This window comes from Protopterus annectens, chromosome 5.part0 (genome assembly GCF_019279795.1).
Source record: "Protopterus annectens isolate FY-2018-M chromosome 5.part0, PAN1.0, whole genome shotgun sequence".
Classification (NCBI taxonomy): Eukaryota; Metazoa; Chordata; order Ceratodontiformes; family Protopteridae; genus Protopterus; species Protopterus annectens.
The window spans coordinates 356,631,369-356,655,181 of record NC_056735.1 but is presented as its reverse complement, the minus strand read 5'-3'; the positions used below and the strand labels follow the sequence as shown (position 1 = coordinate 356,655,181).

The 23,813-nt window shown below is 41.3% G+C and overlaps 1 protein-coding gene across 1 annotated transcript in view; it reads left to right on the top strand.

Moving 5' to 3' along the window:
• MED14 (mediator complex subunit 14) overlaps positions 1 to 23,813 on the top strand; it is a 1,872,212-nt gene that overhangs the window by 1,484,281 nt on the left and 364,118 nt on the right. The window contains exon 19 of the mRNA XM_044071834.1: positions 14,852 to 15,121. Coding sequence (XP_043927769.1) covers positions 14,852 to 15,121 — 270 coding nt within the window. The remainder of the gene's footprint in view (positions 1 to 14,851; positions 15,122 to 23,813) is intronic.

The window sequence follows — 23,813 nt, the reverse complement described above, 5'->3', positions numbered from 1 at the left end:
TTTTTAATCAGTTCATTTGCATCACAATGGTGAACTGTACTTGTGACCAGTTCACATGGATGCAAGTTAGAAGTACTGTTTACATTAGCATTCTCTTATGTATAATTTTTTGTGTGTACTTTTCAGGTATTATAGCTGTTCTTCCCAGGCTGCCACTGAAAATGGGCCACAAAATGGTTGGACAACCCAGTACACAAAATGTAAACAAGTAAAATGGGTAAATTGTGTTTTTGGTTTATTTGCTAAACTTTTGCAATGCTTTCCATTCCCTTTCTGGTGGAGACTTTAAGTACTTTTCTGGGAAGATTTAGTGGCATTCTTTGCTCTATTTTTTAATCAAGACATTTTTCAAGGGCATTGTAAATGTTAAGTTAACTTTGTCATAGAGACTTTAACTCTCCTCTTCATTTAAACCTGTGGTGTTCTTGGACATTAAAATCCTGGAATTTTTTCTTTGTGATAACCATTACTTCAACAGAAGAATTGTGAACCTTAGGACTTCTGTTAAGTTCCTTCTCGGCAGTCTCTGACTTCACTCTAAATCAGAATATTCGCTTCCCATTCTATATTCCAGGTTCCTAACTGGGGAATGTTCTCAGCATTTTTTGGTATTAAGGGAACTGTTAGGCTTTACTTATCCCATTTTGCTCTGTGTTCAGACAAAGTAATGTCTTTACTTTGCCGGATAAAGAAGGGAAGTCATTGGTCAGACTATGTCCACTTTGTTGTCCCTTTGGCAACAGGACATCCCCATCATGGAACTGATGAACAGGAGCAATTTTTTTCAGGTCCAGCATAATGAATGCCCCTCTTGCTATGTCCTGCCAGTGACTGCAAGTCCATATCACTAAACAGCACAATTTCAGTGTTTGCTGTCTCGGAGATTGTGCATTCTAAGAGAAGTGGAGACAGTATGACGTACTACCAGCTGTTTTCCTTTCTTAATATTTGTGAAATCTCAGTTAGTATGTATAAGTAGCAAAGGGGGAAGGGGCACAGCTGAGCTTATGCCCTTGCAAAAATGCTTGAGGGTGTTTTTCTTGTTTTTGTGTCGGGTGATCTACGTGAATGTTTAATCTACAGTTCTTTTGGTGTGCGTAGTAGTTTGTGATGATTTAGTCACCATGGCTTTATGGTATGTGCAGACTTTGTGTAGATAAATGCTGTCCGTTAACTCTTGATTGCATATGTTCTTCGTGTTTCACTGTTGCAGTCATTACATTTGGGTAATCCTGCTGGCAGGTTGCCCTCAGTCGGCCTGAATTCCAAAGTCCTAGGTCCTGCGTCGGCTGCTGTCGCCCCTTCCCTGACGTCAGGTCGTCAGGGGTATAAAAGATGCGGCCGACGCCATTTTCTTTAGTCTTTCTTGCCGCGCGGTGCCCGAAGCAGAAGCAGTTCGCAAGTGCCAGTTGGCCGACTCCTGAGATTTTTGTGTTCGAGTTTCAGATCCGAAGTCTTCAATAAAGCTAAGTACCCCATTGGGGAAACTTTTTTCTTGCTCCAGACCGATGTCAGAAAAAGTTAATTGTATTTCTTGTGGAAAGCAAATACCTCATAAGGACTTTCATTCTTACTGTATTCCTTGCCTAGGCCCTGATCACAACGTTGCTGGTTGTCGGTTTTGTGCTAGATTTAACCAATGCACTATTAAGCGTCGGTATGATTTTGCTTTAAACTACTTTGGACGCCAGTTTAATTATCCAGAAATGTCATCGGATAGCCATCTGGCTACCGGAGTTCACAAAAAACGCAAAGAAAAGGAGAGAGACAGACAACCGAGGCCCAAAACTGACGATGAAGCTTCTCCTAAACCATTCGCCGGTTCGCCGGTTCTCAGGCGCTTTCGCAGCCCCTGACGCCCGCTACTTTAGAGTCGCAGCCCGCTACCGACTCCCACGTGGAGTCTGCCATGCCACTGGAAACTCAAGGTATTGGAACCTCGGATACTATTCCTTCAGATGGGTCCGGAGCCGCTGAGCAGGCACCGGCTTCTGAGGGTGTATTCAGACCTAAACATCTTTACATTAAGCCAACCTCAGCTTCAAAGGCAAAGACTAAAGCACCTTCTAAAGCAAAGAAACAAACTCAAGAGCCACGTCTACAGACAGGCCTCTATGCCCAAAAAACAGATGCTCAAAATGTCCGAAGACTTAATTACTTTGATCAGGGGTTCCCATCCCCCTCCTGATAAGAGGCCTAGGCAAGAGACTGACTATGAATCTTCAGATCGGGTTTCTGTTTCTTCTGATTTCTCTTCTGACCAGGAATTTTCTGTACCCCCCCCCAATGAGGATTCTGATGCTGAAGAATCTATACCTTCAGCTTCTCCTCCAGAGGACTATTCTTTTGGGGAAACCTTGCATACCATAAGGGAGCATTTCCAGTGGGAGAGACAAGATTTTTCAGAATCTAAAAAGAGGCTCAGGGATTTCCTTTTACTACCTCAACACAGGCCATTAGCCATTCCACCTGTGTTAGATATTGTAGATGATGTGTTTTCGGAATCTAGTCTTACCCCTGACTCCTTACCTCCAGCTTCTGTTAAGCCTGACAGATATTACAGGGTTCCTGATTCTCATAAATTCCTTTTTAAAAACCCTGCTGCAGACCCAGAAACTATTTCACAGGGTCCCAAAGGAGTTAAGGCTTCCGTTGCAAAAACCCCTACCCCCTCTGAGAGATTCTAGGGCAGGGGTGTCCAACCTTTTCAGTTGCAAGGGCCGCATTGAGTCAACAGAAATGGTCTGGGGGCAAAACAGCAAAAAGGTCTCTCACAACTGAAGAGCAAAAAAAAAATAAATAAATAAATAAATAAAACACATCATGAAAAATAACCCTTGTAGATGCATAATTTTACTACAGTTGCTGTGTCCAGCTATCATGACCACTCCACCCCCCCCCCCCAACATCCACCACATACCACAAAACCTGATAGGGCAAGAAATCTGGTAAAGCCTAATCTACCAGGTTAGGGTCTAACATGCAGCACTATGGGTTAACGGACACAATTGAGGGTGATTGCAGGAGAGTCATCTTTCCATAAAAAGACAAAATACTCAGATCTTCTCAAAGTTATGCAAGTGAAAAATGAAATGGAAAATCAACATTGAAAATGTTACACTACAAACTAAACTGCTGCACTACAAAACAGAGATAAAAAGCAACACGGTCCAGTGTTATATAAACTGCTACAAAAGTAGCACAACAAAAAGCTGTCAATAAATATAATTGCCATCACATTACAAGAACGTTAAAAAAATAAGTTCAAAATGTTGGTGTGATACTTCTTTGAGATATTACCAAGGTACATACTACATATACTTTTTAAAATCCTGTTCACGGGATAATATCATAGCTCTCAACTCCACAGACACTAGTGTTAAGAGTCAGTAGTAGACCATGTTTGTATGAGTGATAAAAGTGCTGTCATACAGTTCTCACTTTTGCACGCACATCAAGATGCAAGTTGTCAAAGCAGAAGCAGATTGCCTTTCATCCCTAAATTCAATACTTTGATGCTGGCTTCACATACATGTTGTTATAGTTGTGCTGTGCACTGAGGCTAATAAGCAATCGTTATGCCCTTTCAAGATCATTCTTTTTTTGAAGGCACTAGTAGTCTGATTGCATTTTAAATTACTGCAGGGGCTTTGTCAACTACCTTGCCAGGTAAATTGTTCTGAACACATTTTGCTGTCGGACATTTGCTCTGAATCTGCATTTTGTAGACTAGAGTTTAAATGTGCCCCCTGGGCTTGCAAGTCCACTTTCATTACCTTGAGTCTCATTGATTAGCTATGTGCAGTTCCCTTACAAAGTTCCTAAATACAGTTCTGATTGCATTTTACAAGACTGCAATCAGAAGAGATTTTCTTAATGTTGTACCGAACTGGCATGTCATGTATACAGGCATTGAGGGTAGAACAGTAGCATACTAGAACTCCCCAACAACATATATGTATATAAATATATACATTTAAAATAGTGATCACTAGTATTTCATATATAAACAAAGTACAGCAAAGCACACAGCCAATGGAGCTCGGACCCTGACACAAAAAAGTATCCAAACAAAATAAGCACAGTATCATGCGTAGGGTCTTATGACAGAAAGAAGGTTTTCAGGCCCTTATATAACATCCACATGCACTGGATTATCACAACAGCAAGTTCCACTCTGTTTTCCTCCAAACGATGTAAAGAGCTCAACTCCAAGAACTTAAAACAGCTTGTTTATTATTACATATAGAACAAAAACGTAAGCGCTTTCACCCGAAGGCTTTATCAGACGTATAACTGCCTCCACAGTAATTAACAATTTAAATACCAAGAAATCAACTATTATTGGCTAATAGCGCTGAACTCGTCATAATCAAAAAACTATTATAAACACTTAAAATGCATTTAAAACACTATAAAATATATGCTAAAATCATAATACATAAACGTACATATAACTATCATAAAAATGACAAACTCATATCAAAAGTGCCTATACTAAACATAACATAGTAAACCTAATTATTTTTAGACAACCACATACTATGAATGGTGCTAGTCAAATACCTTCAAATTCAAACAACCATGTATTTCATATGTTTGTACTGGAGCCATTAACAGTATTATCTCTTTACCATTTACAACACCTCATTACCTTTTGCATGAGATACAGATTTTTACATGTCATGCAGGTATAAAACCATTGCAATAGCCAACCAACGGAAATAAGGTCAGTCTTTCCAAAGATGATATGCTGCTTCAATCACCTACATATCAAGTCTTTAATTTGTTGGAGATTCTGTATTAAATTACTTACCTTTTGCTATGTTGTAGTGTAGTCAATGTGTCCGAAATAAAATAAATCCACTCTCCACGATCTCGCGCCTTCCTTCAGCTTTACCAGAAATATAAAAAACGATCGGACGGTGTTTTCGCGCATGCGCATACCAGCAGAAAGACGCTGGTATGAAAAAAAACGTGAAAAAAAGAAAGTTGGCGCATGCGCAGAACAGCAAAAGTACGTGGACGTGTAAACACATGGAAAAAAAGTTAAATTAAATTTAATTTAAATTTAAGGTTCGCGGGCCGCATGGAAGAGCTCTGAGGGCCGCGGGTTGGACACTCCTGTTCTAGGGCACTGGATAGATGGGGAAAAAAGGTTTACACATCTGCTACCTTGGCTATAAGGGCCTTAAACTGTCAGTTTCATATGCTCAAATATCAGCAACATGTCATGGCATTGCTTAAACAGAAAATGTTATTAAACTCTGAATGTGCAGAAAACAAGGAAATGCAGGATTTATTGCATGCAGCTGAACAAGTTGGAAAGCATACTTTGCAATGTGGTTTTGATTCTTTGGAGGCCTCCTGCAGGGCCACAGTTACGGGTTCTGTAATTAGGAGGCATGCTTGGTTAAAGGAACAAAATCTGCCTGATCATGTCAAAGTTAAATTATTAGATGCACATTTACAGCATGATACTTTGTTTGGTGTTAAGGCAGAGGAGGTGTTAAAGAAAATGGAGGGCAAAGCTAAATCTATGCAAACTGTCAAAGATTTTTTACAAGTACAGCCACCTAGGTTTAGTAGACACTGGCCTACAAAGAATTGGTCCTTTTCTGTGTCAGACAGACCTCCAAGGGGCAGATCCAGACGCCCTAGCGGCAGATCCAAGGAGCAAGGTTCCTACAGGTCAAAGCAATGGGGTGCTTCTACCTCCAAAGTTGGAGAAGACAAATCACAACCATACAGAAAACAGTCCCAATGACTTCCCCCTGCCTGCACCAAGCACTTATCTTCTGGTAGCACCCTTAGGGGGAAAATTAGCACTTTTTTCTCAAAATTGGCACATTATAACCCAGGACAAGTGGGTTCTAAATATCGTGTCACAAGGGTACAAGTTCCATTTCCATATCCTGCCAAAGGCAAACGGCTGGCCAGACCTGCCAAAAAATCAATGGGCAGAGGCACAAAAACAAGTCTCATCCCTCATGGACATGGGGGCCATTCAACAAGTACCAGAGCAAGAGCAGGGACAAGGATTTTACTCAACTGTTCTTGGTACCCAGAAAGGACAAGACCTGGAGACCAATACTGGACCTATCTATTCTGAACACATTCCTGGATATACCAAAATTCAAGATGATGACTTTGCAGCAGCTTCTGCCCATGCTGGGCAAGAACGCTTGGCTGGTGACTCTAAACCTAAAAGAGGCATACCTGCATGTCCCAGTCAGACAATTATGCAGAAGATACCTCAGATTCAAGGCAGGCTCAATGCATTACCAATTCTCTGCACTGCCCTTTGGCTTATCTACTGCGCCCAGGGTCTTTACAAAGTGCCTGGCACCAGTAATTGCATTCTGCAGACAAAGAGGAATACAAATATATCCTTACTTGGACAACTGTCTAATTCAAGCAGAGAACAAGGACATTCTTCTGCATCTGGAGTATGTGCAAAGACTTCTAACATGCCTAGGGTACACGGTCAATGAAAAGAAATAAAAACTAGTACCCTCTCAATAGATAATATTCCTGGGTGCAAGCTTAAATACAACTGCCCAGATGGCTTATCTCAACGGCAGACAAACAAGGGCAACTGACTACCTATTTCAAAATGTTGGCAACAAAGGCCCAGTTATCTGCAAGAAAAATTCTGCAGGCTTTGGGCTTCATGGCATCCTACTAATTCCATATGCAAGACTGCATATGAGGAAATTTCAGTGGTACCTAAAAAGTGTTTGGACTCAACATTGCCACAGCCTGAAAACAATGATTACTCTTATTCCCTGCCTACAACAGGAGGTTCGATGGTGGGCAAATGCTTGCCACCAAAACAAGGGACAACCATTCACATTACCCCCAGCCAGACAGGCACTAACAACGGATGCATCAGATTATGCCTGGGGGGGCCCACATGGCAGGAAGATGCATTCAGGGCACATGGTCCTCAACCCAAATGCATCTACATATCAATCAAAAAGAGATGCTAGCTGTTTAGAATGCCCTGACAGCCTTCAAGGGCCTACTTCATCCGGGATAACTACTGATAAAGACAGACAACACCACGGTCATGTGGTATATAAACAAGCATGGGGGTACACATTCTTACCCCCTTTGCAGACTAGCCATGACTTTGTGGGACACAGCATTAACTTACCAAGTACATCTGCAGGCACAATTCCTGCTAGGAAGGAAAAATACTCGGGCAGACAAACTAAGCAGAAACCTCATGGATCCCTACGTGTGGCAGCTGGTTCCACAAGTCTTCAGCATGTTAACAAGGAAATGGGGATGCCCGGACATAGATCTATTTGCCTCCCCTCACAACTACCAACTAAAAAGATTCTGCACAAGGACTTATCACAGACAAGCATGGAAAGTGGACGCCCTATCTTTCAGCTGGAAGAACCTATCAGTATATGCCTTTCCCCCACTGCCTCTCCTGTCCAAGGTACTCCTAAAGGTCAAACAGGAGAAGCCAAAAATGGTACTGATTGCCCCAGACTGGCCCCGCCAGCACTGGTTTCCAATCCTAAAGAAATTGTCTCAATGCCCAGCTTGGATCTTACCTCAAATACCTCATCTTCTGTCCCAGCAAAACAATCAGATCCTGCACAGCCAACTCAGGACTTTAAACCTGGCAGCATGGCAGGTAATGTAGTCATACAAAACACACCTCTCAGTAAAGCGGTGATGGATGTCATTTTGGAGGCCAGAAGGCCTAGTACTAGAAAATGTTATGCTGGGAAATGAAAGAGATTCTGTGCTTGGAACCAGGCACGAGGAACTGATACAGCTGTGTCAAATATTCCTCAGATTTTGCAATACATAACTGAGATGCTGGACAAAGGCCTATCTTTTTCATCTATTAAAATTCATGCCTCTGCCATTTCTGCTCATTACAATTCAGAGCCACCAATCTTTTCTCATCCCTTATTAAAACAGTACCTCAGAGGAGCCAAAAATTTAAGGCCTCCAAGGCAATCACCAGTGCCTGCATGGGACCTTAACAATGTCTTGGAAAAACTCACCCTGCCTCCTTTTGAGCCAGCTGCTACTGCTGATATAAAGTTTTTATCTTGGAAAACAGCTCTGCACTTAGTAATAACTTCTGCAAGATGAGTTTCAGAGCTACAGGCACTCATGGTGGTGGAACCTTTTATCATTTTTTATCCAGACAGGGTCTCTCTGAGGAGAAATCCAACATTCATGCCTAAGGTTGTGTCCAATGTGGCTCTTAACCAAACTATTCATCTGCCAACTATTTATCCAATTCCACAGAACAAGGGAGAAAGAATTCTGCATTCTTTGGACGTACACAGACAGATTCTACTTGGACAGAACAAAAGTTTTCAGAAAGACAGAGTAATTACTAGTGGCATATGCTGCGGGATCACGAGGAAAGGCCATCTCAAAGCAGACAATTTCGAAGTGGATAGGCCACTGCATTCATTTCTGCTACTTACACCATGGCAAGCCAGTGCCTAAGGGCATTAGGGCCACATTCAACCAGAGCTGCAGCCACTTCAGCAGCCTTTCTCAGGGGAGTACCAACGAAGGACATTTTAGAGGCTGCTACTTGGAGTTCAGTGCACACCTTTACAAAGCACTATCATCTGCCACTCTACTCTAAATCCAGGGCAGGCTTTGCCACTGCAGTGCTGCAGGGCCTCTTGGCTGTTCCTAATGCTGTTTAGCTCCAGCCTCCCATCCATAGCTTTGGGAATCTACCCAAATGTAATGACTGCAACAGTGAAACAGGAAGAACATAGTACAGTTTTGTACACTTACCATAAATGTAGATGTTCGAGTGTATTCACTGTTGCAGTCCGGGTTACCCACCCGACATCCCCCTGTCATTCTGGTGTTTATCTTTCCTTCTCTATTTCCTACAACCTATGTAGTGTATTTGCTTGTAGATGAAGGTAAAGTTTACATTGATGCATGTATATATACATATATATATTTTTGCTACCTTGTTGGGGGCACCTGACATCTGGGGCAAGAAAAACTAAAGAAAATGGCGTCGGCTGCATCTTTTATACCTCCTGACGTCAGGGAAGGAACGACAGCAGCTGACACAGGACCCAGGACTTTGGAATTCAGGCCAACTGAGGGCAACCTGCCAGCAGGATTACCTAAATGTAATGACTGCAACAGTGAATACAGTCGAACATCTACATTTATGGTAAGTGTACACAACTGTACTATCCTGTGAGTACTTGTCCTATAACTGTCCCATTCTGTCTTTTTATGCTGTCACAGTAAGTGAAAAGCTCTTTCAGGATCAGTTTATCCTTGTTCCTCCTTGAAAGCAGCTGGTTCATTGCCTTCTTTCACCTCATCATAAAAGGGTTCTCATCCAGGAAAAAAGAGGTTATTGTTCCCCTCTACTCGTCACTCATTAGATCCATTATAGAGTACAACGCCCCTTTTGGAATGTACCTCACAAGACATCTGCAGTAGCTGGAAAGGCCACAGAAGTACCTCACAAAGAGGATTACTGGCCACAAATAAATGCTCTACACTGACCACCTCAAAAATCTCCAGCTTTACTCCGTAGCATATCGCCTACTCCGAGGTGATCTCTGCTTAACATATAAAGCTATGTCAAGCCCAGAGCTGTTGGACATACTACACCTAAAGAAATCCCAATCCCTCCAAGCTACACGCTCTAGGGACCTAAACCTTGTCACCACAATAAACAGGACACGCTGAAGGGATAGATTCCTGTCCCAGAGACTTCCTGTACTCTGAAACAAGCTACCCATCTATGTCAAGCAAAGTTCTTCAGTAGCACTCGAAAAATCTTGATGAGTGGATGGGAAATAGGAAATACACCCCGCGGATCACTTCTGTGTCTCTGCTGGACAGTGGCACAGGAAAATAACTTTCTTGGGTGGTGTAAGCTATGATACCTTGCTGGCTAGGCTTACGTAGGCCCTTGTGCCGATAGCCTAGTACCTACCTATGAACCTATGTATCATCATTAGTAAAGGTTTCCAAGGCTGCTACTTTGTTGGTGCTACTCACCTTTTGCTGAGCTCTTCATCGTAGTGGTGTGCAGTCTGTATCAAGAGTAAGCTTCACTAGGGTAATCTTTCAAGGTCTGCCAGGCTATTTGCCTCCATTTTATTCTTAAAATGTGTTAGCATTATGAGCTGCTGGTTAAGATAGGCTGAAGTTGATGGGTTACATAGGCACCTGCCTGTAAATCTTGATGTTTTGGGACATCTCTGTTTTTGGGTTCTTGACTTCACATAACCGTCAAGCCTCCCTATCAGCTGCAGTATAGATCCATTCATTTCTCTTTGGGGCAAGAGCTCACCAGCCATTTTGTTCCCCTTGTGGGCAAGAGTCAAGCTCAGAGTGATGCTGTCGTCCAATGTAGAGGAAGAGTCAGGCTTCCTTTTTATGTGCTTATGTTCCTGTGCTGCATTTGCCTCTTCCCTAACACACTTGTGTTGAGGGATGCATATGTGTATATGTAAACATTTCAAAACTGTATATATATTTCATGCAGAAATTACAGTTTACCAGTGCACACCAAAGGCACGGACATATGAAAGTTATCAGATTACAGGACAATTTAGAGAGTTGAATTATAAACAGTACTGTATACCATAAAACAGTATAGTAAACATCAGTTAAGTATTTGTGACAGTTTTATGCAGGAACAGTTCTTACTATTTATTCAAAATATTGTAGATAGTATAAATAAATTCTTGCAGCATTCAGTAGTACTAAAAAAAATGAAATGATGTCGGCTAAAAAAAACAGCAACATGTAAGGCAGTGTTCAGAGACCTGCACACTGAAAAAATATTCTTTTGTAAATTATGACCTGTAATTAATTTCTAGTTAGGTATTCGAGAATGCATGTTTTTCAATACAGTCAACAAAAATCATTACATCTGCCACCCAGACTTGCAGCAGAAATAGTTGGGGAGAGGGATTTGAGAGCCTAATTGTATGAGAGAGACGTCAAAGGACCCTTGGACATTAAGGTGGCTCTTCTAGTACCTCAGCACTGACTGGGACAATGCAGAGCAAGTCCAACAAAATCAAGAACAGTACCAAATGTAACACAACTAGTAAAACTTAAATCCAAGGACCTGACTCAGCCATAGAAAAGGAAAAAATAATTTTAATGTCCAAATATAATCACAAAAACTCCCATAAGCGCTTTCATCTCCCGTGGAGACTTCATCAGATAAATAATTAAAATGACTGGCAGAACATGCTTCTGAAAAGGGAACTTGTGGGGTTTAATTTTAACTGCCATACATTTCTACCTGGTTTAAACGAACAAGTCTCAATAGGTTCTGTTTTTAAAAGAAAAAGCTGATGTTTAAATGTTTTTTTAATGGAATATCACTTTAAGAACATAATGACAAGTTATTAAGTGTAATGGTTTTGGTAATTGAACTAAGAGTATGTTCAATATAAAAGTAGAGAGTTATTTTAATTATTTATCTGATGAAGTCTCCACGGGAGATGAAAGCACTTATGAGAGTTTTTTTGATTTTATTGGGACAATGCAGAGTAAGGACAAAACGTGGCAAGAGCTGTGGTCACAAGTCAAGTATCAACAAAAAGACAAGACCACAAATGCAAGAAGTTAAAATTATTGCTTTTTATTCAATGTTTGTTTATTCAGTACATATACAGTAAATGTGCTTTAGTTATCTAAAGAAAGTATTAATTGGAGTTGCAATATATGTACAGCAGATGTGCATTTATGCGAATTAGAGTTAAACAAGTATGCACAAGTGTATCCAAGGAAATTAGTAATGTCACCACATAAAGTATTTCAAGCTAACTTTTCAATTTCAAATTATGTTTTCAAACAGTTATATAACAGCACTAATTTTAAATTTATGCTTTTATCAGTGTTCAGATAATGCTGACAGGAAAGGTATTCCTTTGTTATATTCTGAAAGCTAGCTACATTAACATTCATACACAGCTGTTTCAAATGTTCAGTATACATATGTATCACTTTAGTGTAAATTTCACTCAGGTTTCAAAATATGACATTCATACGCTGTTATTTTGAATGTTCAGTATAGAACATTTCAGTGAAATTTCAGACTATAACATTCATCCTCAGTTAAACATTTCTAACAGCATTACTAGACAGTTTACAAGATGAAATTACATCAGACCTCACATTATTCAGTCAATATCTTTAAGGATAAAGTGACAGAATTATTTGTAACAGGCGTATTGGGATACGTTATCTAAAAAATAAGTAGTAATAGTTATTTAATATAGTCAAGGCATGACAGGTCAGGGTTAATTTGTTACAGAACATAGTCAGATTACATAATAATTGTACATTAGACAGAAAGTTGAAAAGACACACAGTATGCAAAGGTGTATATCTGAAATGCAGAAAGCATAGATTTTAAAATGTACTGCAATTGCAGCATATAGATATTTACCGGATATTTGAGAGAAAATTTTAAAATGCTGACATCTGTTACAGCGTGTAGAAATTAAAAGGTAAATGGACAGCATTATTAGTAACAAATATAGCTGAAGATTTACTGAAACAAGTTAATACAGTATATGGTAATTATGATTCAAGATACATATAGGTGTAAAAAGAGTTTATAAATGGCTGCATAAAGTATTTAATACCACTTTTAACAAGTTAAACAGTTGCCCAGTTATAATTAAGTCATAAAGTTAAGACCTCAAAAGGTTTTCAAATAATTAACAGACTATAATGCTCAAGTGACACCTTAGTAGTCAAAATTAAAATTGCACGTTTGCCTGATAGACAAAGTATTTTATAGCTGTTGTATTAGTTCTAGTAATTGTTATAGTATCCTTTGCAGATTATATTAATACATTTGTAAACTAATTGCAGAAGTAAATTCCCAGTTCAGTAATTTCAGAAATAGTTTTTATACATAAATACAGTTAGTAAAATAGACCTTGCATAGCCCCAAAAATATAAGGTCAGGCCTGTGTCATCATTTTATATTTCATATTTTAAAATAGCTACAAAAACAGACACCTGTTTAGAGGTCTCATGGGAGGATTGTAAGATTAGGTTTCACTTAAACGTAGTTTGTTAGACATAAGTACAGTATTCTGTTTGCATAGCCCTAGAAATGCAGTCATATTAAAGCAAATGTGTATTGAAAGGAATTTTCAATACAAATGAATAACCTTCAGTCAGGAATACTGATGATAAAATGTGCTAATAGAATGTGTAGTACATGAAGTACAAACAGGCCTGGGAACCAAGTTTAAAGAGGCATGTAGAACTTGTAGTAAGTTTACAAGTTTTTGGTATTGAGAGACGCTTCAAATAGAGAAGTTAGTTACTTTGGACTGATACACAAAATCATCCCATTACAGTACAGAGAAGTCTGGTACAGACACTCTGGAGTGAGTGCAGAAGTTGGGTCAAATATCCAACATTCCAGAATGTTAATTATATTCTAGAGAAAAGAAATAATTCAGAGTATATTGAGTGCAGAAGCTACGTACGTTATAATTCAATCCATTTTAGTTTATCAGCACTGTTATTGGAGACTGTCAGATTTGATTTGGATATTGTTGACATCTACCTCCAATGTAAATAAAACATTCTTATCCGAACTACAGTGCATGCAGACTTTTATTCTGAAGGCTACAATAATATTTGGCACGTAAAGGAGAGACTGGCACCTGTTCAGGACAGTTCTGAGTAATTAACAGATGATAAAATTCATTTTAGCCTCATTCCAGTTAATTCCAGTATTCTACAGTCCTTTCAATTCTTACAGTCTTCATGGTCTACCAGTGGGCCTACAGCTCCCCCACCTTTTGTGGTGGATGAGCTGACTCCTGTGCTAGCTTGTCTAGTGCCTGGGCCACAAGCTGAACTTTACTTATCGACTCAAAAATCTGGACTGTATCCTTCTGAGCAACATTGCTGGCATTTCCTAGAATGTCTTGACCAACAAGTCTCTCTCAGACTCCTAGTTGCTAATCAGCATTTCTTTAGGCCTACTGACTCCTGTCAGATTTTTTCTTCTTTCTTTCTTATTCAACAATTATTGATGGGAAATAAGGAGTGTTCTCACTAAGGGTCCCCAGTGCCAGAAACATCAGGTGTTGAGAAGAGAGTTTTTCCATAAAGAGTGAAAGAGCAACACAGCATCTTATGCGAAGCACCAGTTTGGGAGATTAAAGGGTATTCATGATGTGACGAATTACATAACGTAGAACATATGGTTTATAGTAGGTACATGTGTAGCAACCTTTCACCTGAAGTTATAATGATAAGGATATCGACATAAAAAGTTAAAGTATATTTATAGTGTTGTTGGCATAACTTTATAGAACTTTGAGCAACAGAGAGCCAGGAAGAAAAATACTTTAATGGTTACTGTCAACTGGGTTTAGGTTATACTGTACACACAAAAATCACAGTGCAGGTTTAGGTTGTACTGCAAACACAGAAATCATTGTACAGTACCAGGATCATTTTTATAATATTGGTATTTGTTACAATTTGTGTAAGTTGTTATCCCAAAACCCCTTTGACTAGTTATGTTATGGTTGCAGATTTTGTCTAGCTAAAGTGAAAAGAACAAAAGGCAATGCCTTTGTCTAAGGCTATGTGTGATGTTGATGAGTTAAATGATTGCTGTGACCCACAAGTAAGTTCTTTACTTCCTGTGCATGTGATGAGTTGTGCAGTAGGATGAGAGGTCTACCTAAAATAGTGCATCAGTATTTATTTTACAGATGATTGAAACTTTGTCCTTGGTTACATGAATAAGTTCATACATTTTGCAGCTGTGTATACTAAGTATTATGTTTGGTTTTCTCGTTTTGTGTTTTAGGTATTATTTGATACACAGGCACCATTAAATGCTATTAACAAACTTCCAACAGTACCAATGCTAGGACTTACGCAGAGGACAAACACTGCCTATCAGTGCTTTTCAATACTGCCTCAGTCACCAACCCACATAAGGTTGGCTTTTCGCAACATGTACTGTATTGATATTTATTGCCGGAGTCGTGGGGTGGTTGCAATCCGTGATGGAGCCTACAGCCTCTTTGACAACAGCAAAATAATAGAAGGGTTCTATCCTGCTCCAGGATTGAAGGTAAGCATTTGTGAGTTGTCTTTTAATAAAGAAGCAAATTCATTTTTATAGGTTGAAGTGTCACTGAGGTGGATAAAGGGATCTCCCTTCTTATTTGCTGCAAGATGTTTTGTTCTTTTTTTTTTTTTTTTTTTTTATAAGTGTGTGTGTGTGTGTGTGTGTGTGTGTGTGTGTGTGTCTCTTTCTTGTGTGGGACCTTTCTCCAACATTGACCCAAACCTACTGCTGCTTGTTTTCTTGGGGACAATGTGCTCACTGGTTAGCTGCACAGACATTGCAGAGGCAGGGACCATTTCCCACTTGCTTTTAACATTTGTAAACAAAAATTTGCACTCTGCAAAGAGTTAGTAGTATTGGCTTGCAGTGATAAATTTTTACTGTCTAACCTCTGCAAAGGCTTCCCAGTTCAGTCAGACAGCATATTCTGAGGAGGGGAATTATTATTAGATGAAATTAACATTTATCCAGTAGAATTTATGTATTTTTCTAATGATTTTCAAAAAATCTGATGATTGATTATTGGATTATTGACCTTAGATTAGTATTTTGACTGACTAAGCTAAGCAAATTATTCCTTTGTCTGCATCATCATTTGTGGCAGTCCTTAACTGTGTTCCCCAGTTGGCTTTTGGTCAGTCACTTTATAGCAGTTTGCATTTTCTGTAGCATTTTTTTGAATTAAGATGTCAGTTCTCCTCACTTGCATTTTCTGACATGGACTTGATTATTAGTCAGTTTTATACATTTAGACCTTATTCCATCACACTTGTTTTCAGTCATTTTGTTTTGTTAAAATTTTACAGTTTCATTCCTGATCCTATTTATCCTGTTTGCCTGATCTGACGTATGGGTACTAAGCTACTTGTCAGTTCCAAACTGGCCATGCTAGTGCTTCCAAGCCTCAAACGCCTTTATTCCCCTCCCATAATCCCCTTAAAACACCAAGCTTTCTCAAATCTTGCTTTCTGCCATTGCATACAAATTAATCGTTGTTGGCTAAAGCTAAGGGGCTGCCCTTTTCACAATTGTTTCTTTAAATCTATAGCTTCTTTTTCTATTATAATTATCACCTTGCATTGTTTGGGCAGTAGGCCTGGTAACTCCTCAATGAGTCGCCTGGCCTGGCCTCTCTGTGTGATTTTTATGGAGACATTCAAAGTGTCCTTCACAAATGCCCCATATTATGGTTCCTCATTGTTTGGTCCAACTAGGAAATAGAAATGGCTAAGGTGTGAGCAGGAAGGCAAGACCTTGTCTGCCACAGGAGTCAAGTTTGGGAAGCCCCAAAGTCAAGTCTTGAACTGTACCTCAGACAAATGAGGTTCCCTTCAATGGACGCTGACTGCGAGGTTTGGAGAACCAAAATCCCTGATGGCTTACCCAGCTGTTCCCCTCTGTAGACAGTTGGGATTTGTTTTTCGCTCCACCTCCCTGTGTAGCTAGCCATCACGCAGGATTGTTTGGTGAGAAAGTTAATATCCAGAGTCTATACAGTCCCCCTTTCTCATTCCTTGCCCAGGCATAGTTTGCTGCTTCCAGACATTCCAACTCTCAACAAAAAGTGACCAGTAGAGAAATGCTTTCTTTCTTTCTTTGTCTCTCATACAGAAAAGAGCATCAAATTGGTCCCACCAGACTAGATTGGGTCAGGAGTCTGGTAAAGATTCAGTTTAGTGCCAAAGAAGAAGTACCTCAGGTCAATCTTAGATCTCAGCAACCTAAACCTCCACTTCAAAATTACCTCCCTTCAGAATGGTCGCTGTGCAGTCGATTTGCCGTGTCCAAAGGCACACAATTGGATGTCTGAGTCAATCTTCAGATGCCTCCCTTCACATCAAGATTACAAAGTTATCCAAGCGATTTCTGTTTTCTGGCTAAGAGCCACTCATCAGTACAGAGTTCTGTTCCTAGGTTTCACCACAGCCCCCAGTTATTTACCAAGTGCATCGCAGTAGTCCCAGCCAATCTGCGACTCATAGAGATGCATGTGTTCCCATATCTAGATGACTTTCTCCTTGTTTCTGCCACCAGGGAGTCGTTAATCAAAGTCAGAGACTATTTCTTAAAGCTCTGCCTATTCTTGGGTATCTCTGTAAACTAGGAGATGTGAAATCTGTAACCAAGTCAATCCATTCTGTTTATCACATGCCATCTAGAAACAATGAATACAGTCAACCTTCTATGAGAAAGATTTCAGTCACTCAGAACACCAGCCCAATGTCTTTTAAACTGTCCTTCTCCATGAGCAACTTTGGTTCTCCAAGTATTGGGCTATATAACCTCCATCATAGTCATGGTGACTTATACCTGTTTTTACAAGCACATCCTCCATTAACTACCAAGAGTCCAGTGGTCACATTTTTCTGACCACTATGCTTACCCCAGTAGTCATTATTTGGCTGTGCAAAACTCCTTTGCAATGGTTGCTAACCTCTCCCACAATATCTTCAAGGAGACTATTTGTTTGACTTCCACAAGCAGCGACAGTTACCAAAGCTGACTCCTTGTTGGGGCAGGGGAGCATTTCTTGGGGGAGTGGGATAGTCCAAGGGGCACAGAATCAGACAGAGGTCAGTCTTCACATAAATATCCTGTAGGTGAGAGTGGTACTCCTACATTCCAAGAATTCCAGAGTCTTCTCCCTTTTGGGGTGATCTTCCTTCAGGCAGACAACATGTCTGGAGGAACCATATCCTGTCCTCTGTGTCGAGAGGCCACTAGAGTTTGCCAATATGCAGTTTGCTTTGCATAACTTTCTTACAGCAGTAAATATTCCGTAGAAGATAGCATGCCTTGCAGAAAGGTTCTGCTGATCTGTTTTGACACCTCATGAGTGGTCTCTCAATCCAGTGATAGCTCGCCATGTTTTCACCATCTGTGGCCAGCCATGCTGCAGTATCTTTGCATCCCTTACCAACACCATGTGCAGCAGCTACTTCACCCAGATTCACCCTGAAGGACAGTCATCGAGAGATGTTCTTGTCAGACTTTGGCCCACTGGAGTCCTCCATGCCTTTTGACCTCTACCTCAGTACCCATGTTCTTGCAGAAAGCAGCCACATGCAAAGCCATTGTGATCTTCATTGCCCCATGCTGGCCATGACAAATGTGGTTTCCCCTTGCTCAGGTCTTCCAGCAGCAGAAAAAGAAAAATCTCTAGAAGCTTTACTTCCCCATACGGCCTACAATGAAAGCAAAAGAAGAGTCCACAATAGAAGAAGTAAGAACAGCAGAGAAAAATGAAGTCAGGGAAAGCAGCAGGGTCAGATGAGGTCATGGCAGATATGATCAAGGTGTTGGATGAATTAGGTGAGAAATGGCTCCTTCAGATGCCTGTCATATTGTATGAAAAAGCTGAAGAGAGTGATTGACAAAGTCACACAGTAAGAGAAAATAAGATGGAAACTAACAGTTTGGATTCCGATGAGAATACTACTTAACTACCCCATTGTTTGCAGTGAGACAGATATTTGAGAAGAAGCTATAGTTGAGGAAAGAGTCCAACTGGGCTTTCCTAGACTTGAAGAAAGCATATGACAAGGTCCCAAGAAGTCTTATTTATGCAGTTCTATGATGGTTCAAAGTTCCAAAAAGGACCCATTGACAAAAGTATGAAGAGTGGTCTGACTCACAAAGGGGTTCCAAGTGTGAGTGGGTGTGCATCAGAGTTCATTAGTGAGCCTGTTATTACTGGTGACAAAGTAGATTAGAAAACATGTCTGAGGCAACATTATCAACAAAGCTACTCAGCCTCTGAAAAAGATTTTCAGCAAACAATTGGAGAATGAAATGCAAAACTGAAGGAACATGGGATGAAATTAAGTATAAACAAGACAGTTGTCATGTCAGAAAATGTGGGAAACCAGAAGAAACTGAAAATTTAGATGGAAGGGAATTAGTGAAACAGGTTAACATATACAAGTATCTGAGAGGGGTGGTTGAGGAGAAAGGAAGTCTAAATGAAGAGGTCAAAGCTAGCATCAGAGGGGCTGCAGCCACCTGGCACAGAATGTCAGGGGTAATGTGTGACAGAAGAATGCCAAAGAAGCTGAAAAGTAAGATGTACAAAAAACAGTGGGTGTGGTATTACTATAGGCTATAGAAACCTGGACAGTGAAGGCAGAGAAGTTGAGGAAGCTAAAGGTGATGGAGATGAAGTACCTAATATGGGTGGTAAAATGGACACTGTGGGATAGACGAATAAATGAGGATGTAATAGCAGAAGCAAAAGTAGGTCCAATTGCAGAGAAGGTCAAAGGGAACAGATTTAGGTGGTTAAGGCACATGTGCAGGAAAGCAGAATACAGTCTGGTGAAGGAGATTTGTGAGACAGGAAGAAGGAAAGACAAGAAAAAATGTACTGATCACATTATATGTAGAATTAGGATAATTTTTTCCTGTTTTACAGAGGTGGATATCTAGAGTTTAAGCTGTAGTCAAGCTCTTTTAAGTAAAGGAGCTTGAAAAGTAAGAAAAAAAAATGAAAGGTGTGGGAAAATGTTAGATATTCTTCATGTTTCACTGTTGCAGTCATCACCTGTGGGTTATCCTTGCTGTGGTAGCCCTCGGCCGGCCAGAATACCAGAGTCAATGTTTTTCTGCGTCAGCTGCTGTTGCCTGTAGTCTGACGTCAGGTCATCAGTGCTAAAAAGCAAGGCGGGGCCGATGCCATTACATCAGTCTTTCTTGCCATGGAGCCTGTAGCAGAAGCAGTTCGCAAGTATGCTGGCCAGTCGCTACCAGAGTTTGAATTTCAGCTGAAAACATCTAAAGCTAAGTACCCCATTGGGGATCCTTTTTTCTTGCACTAACTGATGTCCGAAAAAGTTAACAGTTGTCTCGCCTGTGGAAAGCAGATCCCACACCGAGACTTCCATTCATACTGTGTCACTTGTTTAGGCCCAGAACACGACACCCCCGTTGCCAGTTCTGTTCCCTCTTTAACGTGAGCAGCATTCATTGTAGAGCTCTTATTGTAGACCGGTATTTTTGTCTTCCGTCTTTGCATTCCAAAATGGTGTCAGTCAGCCAGCAATCCATGGACATTCCAAAAAAACACAGAGATAAAGATAGAGACAGACCACACAAGGCTAAGCCTTCCAACGACTCTACCACTAAGCAGGTCATCAGTTCTCCAGAATTCAGTGAGGCATTTTCGCAGCCCCTGATGCCCATTCAATATCTATGCAGGCCTCTACCGAGAGACCCTTTCGGAGTAAGGTATGCCGCAGAAATCTTCTTCGTGTTCCGAACCTTTGGCTGTCTTTGCCTCAGTTGGGTCCGGAGCTGCAACGCAGGCACCGGCTTCCAAGGAAGCCTCTTGCACTACCGAATCTAGACAAAAAAAAAACGATGTCTTCTCATCCGACTACCATTTCTCTCAGACCGATGGATACTCTTAGGCCTAGAAGCCAGCCACTCCTAAAAAAAAAAAAAAAAATCTGCCTCTAGCCACCATCTTGCTCCTGCTCCACTACTCCAAGCACAAATGCTTAAAATGGCAGAGGATCTCTTCTCCCTTATCAGGGGTAGTCAGGCCACAACTCCTAAAGGAAAAGACACCCTTCTCCAAAAATTATGACTGAACAGGATTCTGAAGAATCTGACTATTCAGATTTTGAAGAGGAACAGCAACCTCTGACTGCTTATAAGGATTCAGATGCAGAGGAATCCATTCCTTCTGCCTCCCCACCAGAAGACCTTTCCTTTGGGGAAACCCTTCACATCCTCAGGGAACATTTCCATTGGAAATCTCAGGATTTCTCCCAGTCTAAGAAAAGAATTAGAGAGTTTCTGGACCTGCCCCAGCACAGACCCCCTCACCATCCCCACTATTTTAGAAGTGGTGGATGATGTTTTCCATGAATCCAGCTTAGCCCCTGACGCCCTACCCACCTGCTCCCAGTAAACCTGACCGGATTCTCACAAATAGAAATTCTGCTGCAGACCCAGAGGTCATTACACAGGGACCTAAAGAAGCTAAGACTAGTTCTGCCAAGAATCCTATTCCTTCTGACAAGGATTCCAGAGCTCTGGACAGATGGGGTAAAAAAGTATACACCTCTGCAACCTTGGCTATCAGAGCACTCAGCTGTCAGTTCCATATATTAAAATATCAACAGCACACTTTGGAACTATTAAAACAAAAGATTTCAACCTTTTCTGACTGTGCCAATTCGAAAGAGTTAGCAGATTTACTGCACTCTACTTGTCAAGTGGCCAAACACTCATTACACTGTGGATATGATGTCCTAGAAGCCTCAAGCAGGGCAGCAGTGTCAGGATCTGTCATTAGGAGACATGCATGGTTCAAGGACCAACCTCCCCCTGATCATGTCAAGTCTAAATTAATTGATGCACCCCTGGATAAAGACTGCTTGTTTGGAGCAAAAGCAGAAGAGGTGCTTAAAAAGATGGAAGACAAAACAAAATCTAAGCAAACATTTAAAAATTTCTTTCAGGTTCAACCTCCCATGTTCAACAGGAACTTTACCTCTAAGCACTGGTCTTTCCCTGTACCTAGCAGACAGGGCCAAGGTAAGCCCCACAGGGACAGACCACCCAGGCCCCTATCCTCGGGGCAGCAGAGAACCAAACAGTGGACCACTTCTGCCCCAAAGGCAGGGAGTTCTAAGCCACACTTCTATGGCGAAAACTCTCAATGACTCCCTCTCCCCCTTCTGCCCTCCTTTCACTCACCAAAAGCTAGGAGGAAGGCTCTCCCTGTACAAAGAAAATTGGCTTTCTGTAGCAAAGGACCAATGGGTCTTAAAGATCATTTTTCAGGGATACAAATCCTCTTTCAGTGAACACCCAATTCCAAGAGGTGCTGTGGGCAGAGACATTGAAGCAGGTCCAAACACTCATATCCCAGGGGCAGTAGAATCTGCCCCTTCAGATCAAACAGGCAAAGGCTTTTATTCCAGACTATTCCTTGTTCCCAGAAAAGAGGGCACTTGGTGCCCCATCCTGGGTCTATCCACTCTGAAGACCTCCCTGGTGGTCCCCAAATTTAAAATGCTAACTTTGCAGCAGCTGCTGCCTATCCTAACTAAAAATGCCTGGCTAGTGACCCTAGACCTAAAAGATGCCTACCGCCACATCCCCATAATTGAATCATGCAGGAAATTCCTGCGCTTCAGAGCAGGCTCACAACACTTTCATTTCTCTGCGCTACCCTTTGACTTATCTATTGCACCCAGAATATTCACCAAATGCTTAGCCTCAGCCATAGCTTTTTGCAGACAGAGAAATATACATATTTACCCTTGTCTGGATGACTGCCTCATTTGGCAGAGTGCAAAGAAAAGCTGCTCCAGGACCTTCTCTTTGTCAAAATCCTCCTAACTTCCCTAGGATTCACCATCAATGAGAAGAAGTCAAAGCAAACACCCTCCAGGAAGATCATTTTCTTGGACGCAGTGCTGGACACAGCATCCCAAATGGCCTTCCTATCCCCAGAAAAGCAGAGCTTCCTGCCTCTCTACTTTACCCAGCTGGCTTCCAGAAGTCACCTCACTGCAAGGAAGATGTTCGTGTTTCACTGTTGCAGTCATTACACTTGGGTTATCCTGTTGTCAGGCTACCCGCAGTCTGCCTGAATTCCAAAGTCCTGGTCCGGCATCGGTTGCTGTCGCCTCTTCCCTGACGTCAGTGCGCCAGGGGTATATAAGATGCAGCTGACGCCATTTTCTCCAGTCTTTCTTGCCGCGCGGTGCCCCAAGCAAAAGCAGTTCGCAAGTGCCGGTCAACCGACTTCTGAGATTTTCGAATTTGAATTTCAGATCCGAAGTCTTCAATAAAGCTAAGTACCCCGTTGGAGAAACTTTTTCTTGCTCCAGTCCGATGTCAGTAAAAGTTAACAATTGTATTTCTTGTGGGAAGCAAATACCTCATAAGGATTTTCATTCTTACTGTATTCCTTGCCTAGGCCCTGACCACGACGTTGCTAGTTGTCGGTTTTGTGCTAGATTCAACCAACGCACTATTAAGCGTCTGTTCGATTTTGCTTTTCATTACTTTGGCCGAAGGTTTAACTATGTAATGCTGTTGGAACAACCAACGACCGGAGTCCATAAAAAGCACAAGGACAAAGAAAAAGACAGGCATCTGAGATCCAAAACCGACGACAAAGCCTCTTCTAGGCCAGTCGCCGGTTTTCAGTGAGGTGCTTTCGCAGCCCCTGATGCCCGCTACCTCAGAGCCACAGGCCGCCTCCGACTCCCACGTGGAGACAGCTAGGCCTCTGGAAACTCAAGGTATTGGGCCTACGGAAACAATTCCCTCAGATGGGTCCAGAGCCGCTGAGCAGGCATCAGCTTCTGAGGGTGTTTTCAGACCTACACAGCTTACTATCAAGACCTCTTCAGCAGCCAAGGCAAAGTCTAAAACACCTTTAAAGACAAAGAAACAAGTACAGCATTCTCCTGGACAGTCATCCATGCCAAAGAAACAGATGCTTAAAATGGCCGAGGACCTAATTACTTTGATCAGGGGCTGCCATCCCCCTCCTGATAAAAGGCCTAGGCAAGACACTGACTATGACTCCTCTGACCAGGTTTCTATTTCTTCTGATTCCTCTTCAGAACAGGGATATTCTCTTCCTCCCTATGAGGACTCTGATGCTGAAGAATCTATCCCTTCAGCCTCTCCTCCTGAGGACTACTCATTTGGGGAAACCTTGCACACCATG